At 39.9% G+C, this 14,586-nt stretch overlaps 1 protein-coding gene across 5 annotated transcripts in view; it reads right to left on the bottom strand.

The window, feature by feature from the left end:
* Window positions 1-8,112: 8,112 nt before the first annotated feature.
* Window positions 8,113-14,586, bottom strand: part of LOC113949788 (SAM domain-containing protein SAMSN-1-like) — an 84,862-nt gene continuing 78,388 nt past the window's right edge. For all 5 annotated transcript variants that reach the window (XM_027648798.1, XM_027648799.1, XM_027648800.1 and 2 more), the window contains one exon: window positions 8,113-9,338. In XM_027648798.1, coding sequence (XP_027504599.1) covers window positions 9,133-9,338 — 206 coding nt within the window. In that variant the 3' untranslated portion in view covers window positions 8,113-9,132. The remainder of the gene's footprint in view (window positions 9,339-14,586) is intronic.

Raw genomic sequence — 14,586 nt, 5'->3', positions numbered from 1 at the left:
AGTTTTCAGACTACAATTGTAAGCAAGTACTTCATAGGCCTTAGGGGCACAGGTGAATTTTACCCTGAAAACATAGCATTTTCCTACAGGTTTATGTCTGGTATAATTATGTTCTCAAGGTTTAGATTTTTTATTTTTTCATATTCCATGAGCCTCAGTAGCAATAATGCTGGAAAAAATTTCACTGTAGCACTGAACACTGCCTGCCTGCAGCAAAGACAAAGTTCATAAAGGACACAGAAAGCACAGAACCCCTGTTAACCTTCTGAGAAGGAAGGTGTGTTAGTACACACCAAGAAAGCAATCTTTTTTCCCCCTAGGTCTTTGTACAGTCTCATATGTTTTCTTTTCTAAAGAGAGAATACACCACTGTGGTGATTTTGTAACTATCATAAGCTTCAAAAAGACTGTAGAAGATTCTGGCAGGGCCAGAATTGTGATTCATGATGTCAGCCACCCCTTTACCCATTATATTTTTAAGAATTGACTTAAACAGCCTCTTAAATACTGACAGCTTGGATATAAGCCTGAATCAATGGTCAGTGTGGTCAGTGGCTGGAATGGCCACTAGAGGATGTCCTGCAAAGTGATCAATAATCCATATTGGTTCTTTGTTTTTTTGTTTGGTTTGGATTTTTTGGTTTGGTTTTGTAGGGGTTTTTTGTGTGTCTATGTGTGGTTTTTTATTAATGATCTAATGATTAGCATCTGAGAAAACAGTGTTTCTCTAAGTCCAGTGATTCACCCATATTTTTGAGTGTGATTGCAAATGTTCCCATTTAAAGTGTTATGCATATGCCTTTTTCACAGACCAATATGTCAGATTTCTACCCACTTGCCTTTGTTTTCTACAACATTGATGGTCCTTTGAGTTAGTGATGCTTGTGCAATTCCAGATGAGAGCTCCCAGTGCCCACGTGGTACCACTTCTTCCTGATTAAGCAGAACTAGTGAGCACCTGATTGACTTTTACCATAAATGCTGACATTCTGCAGCCAAAGGGGAGAGGGGAAAAAAACCCCTTTGATAATGTTTAAAGCACACAGGCCATTTTCAGCAAGGATTTCCATTTCAAGAGATTTGTTAGTGTAGTCTTGGATTAGTGTATGCATCGAAAGCTTTACTTAGGAAGATTTTCATCCTTTGAGGCACACACATACCAAAGCTCTTTGTTGTTCTGAATCCATGATTATGTGCTGAATAATGAATATTTTTAAAAGCTTTATGCAGCCACACTGTGACACCTTGACAATTTTAGCCAATCTCACTGTCTTTTTTTTTTCCTTTTTTTTTTTTTTTTTTGACATTTCCTAACATAAAACTTTTAGCAAAGACTTTTAGCAATTTAGAAGTTCTTCAGTGTCAGGCAACCGAATTGCTGAGATGCTGATTTAAAAAAAAAAAAAAGTATCTTATGCTGATTTTGTTTTAGAACAAGCTGACTAGCTGCAATTGAGGTTAATTGACCTTTATAATGGATACACAGGACAGTACTAAAGCTGTATACATAAACTGCAAGTTTATTTGGTAGCAAATTGTGTTAATTGACATTCATTGTGCATCTTTCTGTTGTTTATTGCTAGTTGCTCATGTGAATAGTTTGTTGATATTATAGATAGGACAAACATTTGTTTCAGATAAATAGGATTTTCAGTTGAATAGGTTTTAATTAAATGATCCCCTGTTCTCAATTTTGAAATTATGAAGTCCTGTACAGTATATAGCTAAACCTGTTATCTGGGATCTTATATTGTCAAATATGTCTCACACAAATTTGTTTATTTTTGTCAAATAAAGCCTAATTTCTCTACCAGTTGGGCAAGATTCAGGTCTTTTGCCAGAGTAAAACATGAAATTACAGTGTTGCAGAGACTAAGCTTATGCAAGAATTATAGGTGGTTGGTCTGTCTCACAGGACAATCCAGTGTTACAGCAAACACACATTCACTGCCATGTTAAAACTGTAAGTGAGAGGATATACAGCTTCTCTCATGCACAGGTCCTGTTCTGCTGGACACTCAGCCATCATCTTTCACAGACCTCAGTAAACACCTGTAGGGCCTGTCCTATATAGCCACAGTCTTCATGCTTTTCACAACATACGATCCTTTTAATCCCTTAACTAAGTTTTAAATATGTCCACAAATTAAATTCAAACCAGTCAGTTTTCCCATTGTTTTCCTCTAATGAAATGAAGCCGTAACTGGTAAAGTCACTCTTGTGACACAACCACTTCCACTGATGATGGCTTTCCCTCCACTCTGAAAGCAAAATAAAAAGAGCAAGCCCTCCAAAGCCCCAGATGGAAACTCTTTCTAGGTTACAAAGCATGTTTTGCTTAACAAATTTAAAATGAGCAAAGGTTGATAATACATATTGTCTAAATAAAAAAAAGCAGAACTAAGACAGGTAGATGTCCTGTAGGCATGCACAAAGCATTAATTGAGTGGTGCAGAGCTATTAACTATTACAGTCTTTTATGTCCTTCTGATACTTCATCATTGTCTTTAAATAGCCACATAGCTTGAAACATTGACAAGGAAGTAAAATAAGTATTTTCTGTGTATTTTTACCACAGAGAGGTTTAAAGAGGAGTAACTGTTTTTCAGTAAGTTACATTTTATTTTAATGTGCTGGTGTAAAGAATGATGCTAGTCATTCACCTTTTATGTTAGAGATGAGAGTAAACTTAGGAAGCAAAGCACTTAGATAAGATACAGAGAGATTTCTTTAAAAGCATGCAAGTTCCTCAGTTTTACTGTATTCATTTTTCTCTAAAGTGTTTTTCACCACATGAGTGGCTTTCTCTTTCCATTTCTTATACATTTGCACTCTCTAAAGTCTAAGGTTATTGCCAGTAGTATTTTAAGAAGTGCTTTCCCTGGAGGATGTTTTTTTGATAGCCAGCAAGGGACTGCTCTCAGATATGATGGTGAACATTTAGAAAGATTTGTGATATAATGTGCATCACAGACACGAGGACCTTGTTTCTTTTCGCAGAAAAGTAACAAGAGGCTGGGGCCTGATTTTCAGCTCTGTTTGAGCTAACCAGCTACAGGAACAGTCACTGAGACCTGGCATCTGAGTGAAGCAGGTCAGTAGTGTCCGGATGAGGGTGCTTTAGAAACGGAGAGTAGAAGCAGCACAGGCTCTCTGTCCTGATGGCAGAGTACACACTGCTGTATTCAAACTCAGTCTCAAGTCACTGAGTAACTCTTAACGTTTGTGTGTTCATTTACATTAAGAGGAGCTGTGATTCACACAGTTTGGTTCCTTGTTTCTGCAGGAAAGCTAAGGCTTGAAGACGATTAAGTTTGAAATCCTCCCATCTCCTCCCCCAGCCATATGGATTTGACTGGTAGCCAAACAGTGTCAAACAGCTTGTCCACTGTCTGTCAAAACCACCCTATGACCTTGCACAGTCTTGACTTGTCTCCATGTCCTTATGCTGAGTTGCACAACGTATCTACACTTCTGATGTTCCATCCTAAAAACCGTGTATGGCACACAACAGGAGAGCCCTTCCATACGTGGGAAAGTAATGGGACAGTAATAAGGGTTGCTCTAATTTTCACTCACTGTAAGAACAGAGGACCCATGGAGAAACAAGCTCTGAAACCTGAGAGCCCTGAACATGAATCATTTCAGAAAGCCCAGGCTTTGCCACAGCCCCGTGTCAGAACATCAGTGAGTAGGGGGGTATTCATGTGTTTGGTTGGCATGGGGAACGGGCCTTAGGAGGTGAGGGCATGCAGGCTCTGCCCAAGGAACATGCACATTGTGGGACACTGGCCAGGTTTAACTTAAACAGCCAAGGTACATGAACCGTTAAGGAACACCGCTTGCCCTCCAGCCCTCTTGTCCCTCATTTGTGTATGAATTCTTGGCACAGGCAGATTTTCTGTGTTCTTGCTGTCAGCAGAGAGTTCTCATGCCTAGCAGAGATTTCTAGGCATGTCAGAACAGATTCTACCAAGACACAGAAAATGAAATGACCTTCTCAAACCCTCCAAGCCTATCATGGACCTCCTCCCACCTGTTTCCTCTTTCAAGAGAATATGTATTTCTCAAGAAATTCAGGTTCATTGCGGTTACTGCTGTTAATTACGCATACGTGATGCAAATCAGTAGATTTAACAGTTGTGTTAGCCTGAATTTATTACTATTTCCCAGTCCTTTTTGCCATGTACTTGTAGTGGCATTTGTTGGCCTTTCCTAGACAGGAGAAAATAGAAGGTTTGCCACCACTTCTGTTGGTCTTTTAAGGAACAGACCAGCCTTCTCCTAGGGTCAGGTAACTGTAGAATCATAGAATTACAGAATCATTTGCATTGGAAGAGACTTTGGAGATCATCTATTCCAACCCTTCTGCTGTGGACAGGCACATCTTTCACAAGACCAGATTGCTCAGAGCTCCATCCAACCTGGCCTTAAACACTCCCAGGGATGGGACATCCACAGCTTCTCTGGGCAACCTTTTCCAGTGCCTCACCACTCTCACAGCAAAGGATTTCTTCCTAATATCTCATCTAAACCTACTCTCTGTCAGCTTGAAAACATTCCTCCTTGTTCAGTCGCTACAGGTGCTTAAAAATAGTTCCTCTCCATCTTTCCTGTTGGCTCCCTTTACGTACTGGAAGACCACAACTGGGTCACTCTGAAGCCTTCTCTTTTCCAGGCTGAACAACCCCAATTCTCTCAGCCTTTCCTTGTAGGAGAGGTGCTCCACACCTCTGATCAACTTGGTGGCCTCCTCTGGACTCTCTCCAACAGGTCCATGTCCTTCCTGTGCTGGGGACCCCAGAGCTGGAGGCAGTAAAAGGCTTGACAAAGTCAGTGGCTGATTGTCAGCCTGCAGCAGGGATTCCAGCCAGTGCCAGCGCTCTGGCCAGCCCTCAGGACTTTAGAGGCAGAAAAAGTGCTACAGGTTTATGGATTATTCAGGTAAGACAAGCACTGGGGACATACAAACTGAAAGCTCTACACAGATGTATTATAGGCTCTTCTAAGTTCTCCTGAGCTGTAGGCAAATATCTGCTTATTGCCTACCAGGAGCCAGGGATCAGGGATGCAAGTGAACACCTCATGCAGGAACTCTTAGACCAAAAGAATATGCTTATACCATCCTATGTCTTGTGTTCCTGGAACTGACCAAAGAGCACAGAGCAGCAGTACAACATACACAGCTCGCAGACTTCTGAGCATGACGCAAATAATCTCCTCAGTGGTTAACGTAGCCCAAAACCTCATCTTTGAGCTGTGAAAAAGAGGCAGGAGGTTTGCCAAGCTGTTACTATACATGTTGAAATTACTTCCCTCTGACATGACAAAAGAGCCAGGCATCTGTTTGTGTGTGTATATATGTGTTTATCTGTGGGCGGAAAGGACTATATGGATCTTGACTTGATGGAACGGTAATTTCCACGGAAGGGGCAGGTTGTATGCATCCTGTGAACAAAGTGCCATCTAGAAACTGGCCTTTTTCACAGCACCCAAGGTATCCTTTCTTCTTTCAATACTGGCTTGTTATCTCTGCACCAGCCTTCTAAAGATTCTGCCGGTGTGATGCAGCTCCATGACAATGCTAGAAATTACTTGAATTGCCACTACCTGGGAGAAAGCACTATGGTATAAAGGCACCTTTTATATCACAGCTGACAAGCTGTGGGCTTCTGCACATCACTGGAGAGACTGGCCACTCAGTGGTAGGTTTGGTGAAGTAAGGGATGGAAAGCTGGGTGGAAAATTGGCTGGACTGCTGGGCAAAGTCCAGCTGGCAACCAGTGGTTAGTTGAGTCCCTCATAGACGAATCTCCTCCAGAATTTCCGCAGGTCTGCCCACATTCCACTATATGCTTCCTGTGCTCATTCCCACTTCAGCAAAATGAAAGCAAAACCCTCCTTTTTTCTAGCCTCTATGCTGATGCATTTATGCACTCTGACTTTCAGAAGTTTTGTTACAAAGCCTGGAGAGCGGGATGCTGACTCTTGGGATTTGCAGGCTAGTCCACAGGGCTGTGATAAGGCCCTCAGCTGCCCTCTTTGCTGGTGCAGCAGCCCTTCTCTAACGTGGTGCAGCTGTTAACAGCAGTCAAATGGGGCTGGGTATGAGACAGTGCTGCTAAACGTGGTGTTGACTTTGACCAGAGCTGGTCCTCCTTTGGGGAGGAGGGGGCCCACCACCACCTGAGTTTATCTATGGGTCCCCAAAGTCTTTCTGAGTTAGTGGCTTTCTGCTGTGGGCAGGCAGCAGCACACGTGTCAGCAGCCAGCCCAGCGCCCCAGCCCTGGGGGAGGTTTGCTGCAGCTGCAGCACAGCCTCTGAGGCTGGGGACAGCCCCACGGGTGAAGGCCAGAAGGGCTACCCTTGTTAGCTTCACCTCTGCTGTCACTGAGTGGTTCTGCAACCCTTTGTAACTGCAGGGAGCAGTGGACTCTCGGTTACCTCCAAATAAGAGACTTACAAATGTTTTAGTCCTCCTTAATGGTAGAGAAAGGTTGATAGAAATGAAAAGGGACATGACACTATTGAGCAAGTGACAGAGAGGAACAAAACCTCTACTACTTTCTTTTCTTCCCTGTGTCCGGGACATTTTTTAAGATTAACAGATCAAAAGGAGCTAAGATCTGCACCAGATTTTTCCCAACAGTTCCTAGAATTATCTTTTATTCAGATTACCCAGCACTACAGCCAGTTGGAGAAATGTTGGTGCTATTACAAAGAGTTTAATCCATGATCAGTGTGATTAATGAGACTATGAGAGATGAAAGAAAGTTGGGTATGCATTTTCTTGCTTTGTGGTACCAAATTTCCTCATTCTTTTCTCAGAATAATGTGAGAGAACGGAAGTTTCTCAGTTTGAGATCTAATCTGCTCTGCCTTCGCAGGAAGCTACAAATGTCTCAAACAAGCCTTCAGTTGATACATTTTTCTAAATAAGAAGCCCTTTGGACAGAGCCTTACTGATTAGAGACAGAAGTGGGTAAGCCACAGCTCATGCCCTTCATTCCCAACTAGTTAACCTCACACCTTTATACTCTTGCCATCAGCTCAAGCTACTGAGAGTTTAATTCCTGTAAAATAAATCAGCTGTTGGGTGTTTTGCTCTGTTGAAAGCTTTGCCTGTCTCACTGTAACTAGTTAAGAGAGCCCTATGTTTGTTTCCAAATCTATGCAAATTAACTTTTCTCAGAGTATTTATATCAGGATACATCTCTGGGGTCATTAGCCCTTGACCCACCTAACTTAGCTGTTTCTTGACAGTCCTAATCATACTTAAACTCACCTTAAACAACATGTTATTTACAGGCTCAGCATTTTTACAGATGTCTACATTGAAGCAACCTGAAGACTAAGCACCTCTGCCACAAAAGCCAAAAGATAAGCCCCTCTTAGAGGAATTCAGGCTGACTTTAGTCCTCCTCTAGAATGAGGAGATAATAGAAGCCAATCCAAATACATTATTTCACAGCTCTCACAGTCCTCCATCCCCACCATGCCTGGCAGTATGGGGTCATTGCTGCTAAATGATGATATTTGTTTCCAGTGTAAAAAGTAAGTTAAAACCAGACACAAATCTTAGTAGCTCCCTTCCCGGTTTATTTTTCTAAACAGAGTGTATTTACTCCAAATCTTTGAAACCTAGTTAATGCCATTTTCTAAAATTGCAATTTTTATACTACAGCCTTCAAAGCAGATCTGTGTATTAGGAGTCTGACAGCAGTAGTCAGCTGAGGTGTCATGAAAAGAACAGAAAGTATTTACACTGGGAAAAAAAAAAGAAAGAGAGAAAAGCTTTCCATTTGTTTATAGGTTCTTCAGAAATACTCCTTTTGAGGTGGAACTTTCTGTGTTTCATCTCTTCTGAAGGTGATTTCCTTTCAAACTGTCAGCAATATGTGTGAAATTTTTTAACTTAAATGCAAAATGCCTTAAATTATGAAAATTGTGTGACTAATGAGTGCGCAAAAAGTCTCTCTATTGATTTGATACACAGATTATTATGCATGCTAAAAATGCTCAATGGAGTTGCCATTTACTGTGTTAGTCTTAGAAGAGAGCAGTCTTTGAAATGTAATGACCACATTAAAAATCAAGTAGTTTTTAAAGGCTTAAACACATGCTTCTGTTTATTATTGAAGGAAGTACTCTAAAAGAAGACAGGCGGTTAAAATGTGCATTCCAGTGTGAAATATACTGGGAAAAGACAATAAAATCTCATATGAAAGACAATCATGCACAATAACCATGTTAGCTTCCGAGTTCTGTATACAAACAAATACTCTATTAACAAACTTCACACCACACACAAAAGGCAACAGCTTCACAAAAAGATTATCATAAAAGCATAACATTGATACTAATTATTTTCTTCTCCAAGCTTTCATTCTCTGTGTAATGCTTGGGACAAATGAGAACAGGTGAAAATAACCATAAAAGAATTGCCACTGCATAAGCCATTCAGGTGGCTGTGTTCTTCTAAAAGATAAGGAACACAGAGAACTAGATTCAGATCCACCCTACAGTTCTTTCATGCCTTCAAGATAAAGTACAGGAGATGATAGTCTACTTTAGAGCTCCTTTTGGAGTGGTATGAAACAGTTTTAATATTAATGAGAATTAGCTTGGTACTTTTCAAAGTAGAGTATGAATGTATCCACTCTTTATTATGATGATATATCAATGAAAGTACATTCTGTACATATATCAGCAAAACACAGCTGAAAATAGAGACAGTGTGATCAATCCATATATTTTTAAAATAAATATATACAATATTTACATTTTCGACAGTTCCAGAAATTAACATTTCCAGATTATGAACCACTACCTAAAAAATATCTCTATTATTATAGAAAATGCATTTGCTGTACAAATATTTATAAATACTTATGTATAAACTTTTCCAGTGAAAAGTCTGTGAATTCATTGAAAAGAAAAACGGGAGATATTCTTATTATCAATTAACATTTAACTATCAAGTGTCCACATATTAAACAGTCTAGAGCATCATACATCAGACAAAAGTAGATTTTCGGTGTTGAGAATATTTTGTGTTCTGCTTCTGTGCCATCATATTGCCAAATCTGACTGTCTTTTCTGAAAATCTCCAGAAAAGCAGCAGCACTGAATCAGTTTGACTCGGTGATTGTTATTGACTGCACCATGTCAGACAGGGCTTCTGGGTCTACTTCTTCTTTGCCATTATCTGAATTTTCTGATGAGATGTAACAGCCAGAATCTCTTGGACAGTCATTTAACTGTGATTTGTCAGAGTCTGGGTGAGGGCTTAAGTTCTGTGTCTCCTGACCATCCTCACTTTTTTGCTGTTGTTCAGCTAGAAAGAACAGAAAAAGAAAGAAAAAAAAAATTGTCAAAATAAGTATCTTGGGAAAGAGTTTGAAGTAGCAGCATGACTGATCTTGAACTTTAGAAACGGAGCTGGTAACATACACATGACTAGATCAATATCTTTTGTCCACCAGAAACAGAAACCTCAGAATCAAAGAGCTAAAAATATGGTCACACGAGTATAACAACATCTGAGTTGACAATGAGGCTGGTTTTTATCCTTTGGTATGTTTCTCAGAGATGAATTCTGGAGAATTTGGCCTCATCCTTCAGCCTGAGGTCCTTTAGGCTGTCCACAGTCGCCGTGTGAGGTCACCGTGCCCACAGATGGCAGATACACGCCTATGTTTGTGTGTTCCAGAGTCTGCCCAGGCAATTTCATGTTTATAACATGTTGCATTATAGATGTTGTGCCTTTTGCTTGTAACCCCCAAAATCTGACATGCACTGTGTACTGTGTAGGGAGATGAAATGCACTGGTCTTCAGAAGTGCTCGGCAAAAAGATGTGGTAACCCTGTTTTCTAAAGCACTGAGTTTTTCAGTGGGAGTGGGTGGCTGATGGAAACTTCCTAAGCTTAGCTTAGGAAGGTATCCAGAAGGTTATTTTCCAAAACACAGAGACCTCAGAGAAAGCTGAGATGCCTGACTTCTACTGTATGGTTTTTGAACACTGTTCCAAAACTGAGTAGAAGCAAATTGTCTTGCAAATAATTTGTCCTTGTTTAGCTGCTGCATGACTAATCTGTTGAAACTCAAAAATGCAACTTGGTGAGAGTATCAACAGACCTCTCAAAAAAAGCTCAACAAGACAGGACATATCTGTATATCATGACTCTAATTTATCTCATTTTTAAATTGTGTATTCCTCTTTTCTGGCTTTGAGATACATGATGATTACTCACAGTACGTTTCTTAAGAAAGTAAACTATAAAATATAAAATCTTTCCCTTTTGTACTTTTTTGTGTATGTGTGTGTGTGTGTGCTGTTATCACCCTTCTCTAACTGAATTTTTATTTCACACTGTGTCTGGCTTTCTAAAGTATGGGGAACAAGTCTCAGAGGAAACAGATGGTTTTACCCCAGACTTTTAGCCCTTCAGAAAAATGGAACCTCTTTGCTTTTGCAAAGACAGTTCCCTTATTTCACCTGATTTGTTACTCCATGGTTAAATAGTTAGCTTAAGATATTAAGTCATGTTTAAACTGTCTCCATTCAAGTTCAGGCAGACTGGAAGTCCTAATATATGAAGGATTTAATACTGTGTCAAAAGCTAAATCCAGTTTAGGTCCCAAAAGTTTAAAATTTCCACAAAGAAAATTCATACTGACTCTTGTTTCAATTGTTGGAAATTATAAGATTTGTTAAAGTGGGAAAAGACTTTATATTTGATTTAAAAAAAAAAATAAAAAATCTTGCATTGTATAATAAAGCATAAAGTTAGAAATGAAAAATTGAAATGTTTCACTTTTAGAGTGAAACGGAACAGCAGGAGAGTTTCCTCAGAGACCTTTTTCATTGCGTGAGATTTCAACAAACTTACTTAACAAACCAATGTGATATATTGAGAAACATTTTGAGATCTTGATGGCAGTCTTGTAGATTTCTTTGGCCTGATTAAGTCTGTTTAATATTTTCTAACTTTCAATTGCCTAAATAAGTCGAAAAACTAATCTGATTTTTGAAGAAAAGAATCCAAAGTCTCAACTTTGTCTTTTTTGCATTAAGTCTGAGGCTATAGACATAACCCGATGTATTTAAAAAAAATTTTAAAAATTACTTTAAATATATTCCAAGGAATAAAAGTTCCACCTTGTTCCCAAATAAATTAGTGGTTCATTGCACTTGCGTGAAAGAGTACACGTTTCAGCAGATGTAATTGATATCTGTAACTCTTTGATCTCCTTCTCACTTTACAGAACACAGTTTGTCATGTCAAATGTTATCTCTCTTTGCAGGGAAAATATTTGATCATGTAGGGTCCAATTGATTTCTGATTTTAGTCAGGAAGGAATTACAAAAGGCATTACACCAGCGAAGGCATTACTGCTGCTAGTTATAGCCACCGAAGTAGTTTAGCACAAAGACCAGCAGATGCCCCAGTAAAGCCCTGTCTAAACCCTGTCATTAGCTCCTCGCAGCCCCATCCCACGGGCACGGACCCCGCGGGTCCTGGGCAGCACCCGGAGCCTCCTGCGCGGCCGTGGGCAGCGCTGCCTGCCCGCCTCCACCCTAATCCCCTCGTCAGCCTAATGCTGCTCCCTGGTGCTTCTATCTGCTTCCCCAGCATCATCTGCTGCCCCGGCAAGCACTGACCTAAAAAAGTGTTAATCCTGTTTACATTTTCAAGGTCAGAGAGGAGCCTCCATGCACTCTGTTTTACGATGGGAAGATCAAGTAACTAGCGGGTTAAAAGGAAAATGCAGTTTCAGTCAGTGTATTAGTGCCTTGTAACTAGTTGTGTAGATAATCTGAGTAGTTCCCATGTGAACAGCGGATCCTAAATTTGTTTTCTATCAACGTCTCCCTTGTGTGTTTCAGGGGAAAAGGCTGAGATGGAAGCCTGGAACTAAGATTTATTTTTATTTTTATTTAATTTGAATTTCGATCAGTTAGGAGAATAAGAAATCTTTACTTACAAAGCATACAAATATGTAAAACTTCCTATAACACTAGTAGAATTTTTCTTACATGAAAAACTTACCAAATAGTCAGGTTTTTGCGACAGCAAAAATATTGTATTTTCTATCATTCTGAGTAGAAAAAGTTGAAGATAAGCCCTCCCCCTCCATATTTAAGAAGAAAAGACTGAAAGCGAACTTCAACACCTTTTTTTCTCTTTAAAGGTGCCTTAAATATCATGCAGTAAGTACTAAACCACTTGAACAGGATACTGAGTATTAAAAATACATACAGCATGCAGTTTTAGATGTCGCTTCATGAGAAAAGCAAAGCAACTTTTGCTCTTTTTTCTTTTTCTTTTTTTAAGCTTTTTGCTCTTATATTCAGTTCCACTTAAGTCCTTTCTCTAGCACTTATATGTTCAAGTAAAGGTAAGTTTGCTGCCTTGATCTTTTGGACATCAGAAGAAAGCTACGATGCACAGAAAGCAGGAATTGATAAAATTAAACTGCTGTTAGATGTTGCAGAATCATCGGAAATAACTATCTTATCAATGCACGGGAGTCCTATCATTTTTCTACAGCAAAGCAGCTTCACATAAGATAAATAGCTTTCAGTCACTGTTGTCTATGATATGGCCAGAAGAGCCCAAGATATGCATCATTTTGACACATATATTCCAGTACTACTTTAGACGGTAGGATTATATTCAGACTTCTGAAAAAAAATGTGAGGCCTTTAGCCTTGGTAGGAGACGTGTGATGCATACTTATCTCCCCCGCTGTTTAGATCTTTAAAATGAGGGTTTGTTACTCAGTGACATAGATGTGCATGACACATGCAGGGATAGACTCCTTTTTCCCTTCACCAGCTCTTTTCCCTTTCTTAATGAGGTTAAAGTCCTGATTAGGAGAGCACTTTAAACTTAGGTTTAAGGTAATTCAGCTCAAGAACATACAGGGGTCACACTGACTCCTGTATGGTGATGCCAGTTTACACCAGACGAGTGGAACGAAGGCCTGGATTTGTTTCTTGGGCAAAAGGAAGGTCACCCAGCAGCAAGTCATACTTCATGAGTGTGCCCTCTGAGAGTTTGCCTTCATGAGTTTTGTCCAGAAGGAGAACTGGGTTAGGAGCACAGTGCTTTTGGCTGAGTCACTGGCCTGCCTTCCTGGGAAGGTGCAGTGGTGATGTGCTGAGCAGCATCATGTAGTAACTAAATAAAATCACAGAATTGTTAGGGTTGGAAGGCCCCTCTGGATATCACCTCGTCCAACCACCCTGCCCAGGCAGGGTCACGTAGGGCAGGTTATATAGGAGTGTATCTGGCTGGGTTTGGAATGTCTCCAGAGAGAGAGACTCCATGTCCTCCCTAGGCAAGTTCCTGTGCTCTGCTGCCCTCAATGGACAGAAATGCTTCCTCGTGTTGAGGTGGAACCTCTTATGTTTTAGTTTTTGGCCATTATCATTGTCCTGTCACTGGGCACCACTGAAGAAAGTGTGTCTTTGAGCACGAATTTAGATCTCCTGGGTATATCTGAAGGCCACGTATCAACCTGTGGTGCCTGTACCAGTTAGACCAGCTAAGTGTAAAAATGAAATGAAAACTCACAAAGCATCAAACTCAGAAAGGATTCTTTTGAAGAAGCAGAGGGCAATAATTCTTGAAAAAGAAGCAGAGAAACCTGAACGGGTTTGTGCAATACTTTGGGCACCAAAAGGAGCAAACCTTTTGTGGATGTACAGACATGGAACTGCAAAAAATTGCTCTCACTAGAGTCAATAGTATAGCTTTTCTGGGAGGGAAAAGTTACTGAACTGATGTGAGAGTGTATGGTGGAAACAGAAATGAGAAGATTCTTTTTTTCTCTAAAATCTGGAAGCAAACAGATGTGCCTTTAAAAAAGGTGAAATAAACTAATACTCATGCAAGGATGAGCTTCCTTGGGAAATCTGGAAATATTATGTCCAGGCCAATGAGTTGTACCAGAGTACAGAAGGAGAGATTGTCTTTGAGCACTATTTGACCTTGACATGATATTGTGTGATCTCACGTATTTAAAGGGATTGCCCAGTGTAAAATAGTACTCTTGATGCTTGATTGTCATGTAAGAAATGCATCTGAGAACTGGAAGTCATGTCCTTAGCTAATTACTATTTTGCTGTCCAAGTACAATAAATAAGAACAAATCTCATCTGGAACTGGCATTAGAATTTAGAGTATGATTTGCACTTAAATATGAAAAGTAAGCTAAGGAAAGGATTTGGGGAGGTAAGCATAAAATATTATCCCCCAAATTGCACATATTCACCTTTTTTTTCCATAAAATGAACTGTATGCACATATCCAATCAAGTCTAATTCTTCTTTAGCTCAGAATAGCTTCAGACTAAAGTAACCCACTGGACTTTAGGGATGAACCTCTTGACTTAAATCATCTAAGTGAGAAGAGAATCAAACCTATTATGCACACAGAAAAACGTGTGTCCTGGGAAGTGGTCAAGAAAAAAAAAAGTTCAAAACTTCTTTTATTACTTTATTCATTAACCATCCAGCAACTGCTTCACTTTAAAAATAGCATCCTACAAAAGCACAGACATCCATCTCCTGTCT

This window comes from Corapipo altera, unplaced genomic scaffold (assembly GCF_003945725.1).
Source record: "Corapipo altera isolate COAL_440 unplaced genomic scaffold, ASM394572v1 58, whole genome shotgun sequence".
In the NCBI taxonomy this organism is placed as follows: Eukaryota; Metazoa; Chordata; class Aves; order Passeriformes; family Pipridae; genus Corapipo; species Corapipo altera.
This window is presented reverse-complemented; position numbering and strand designations above follow the sequence as displayed.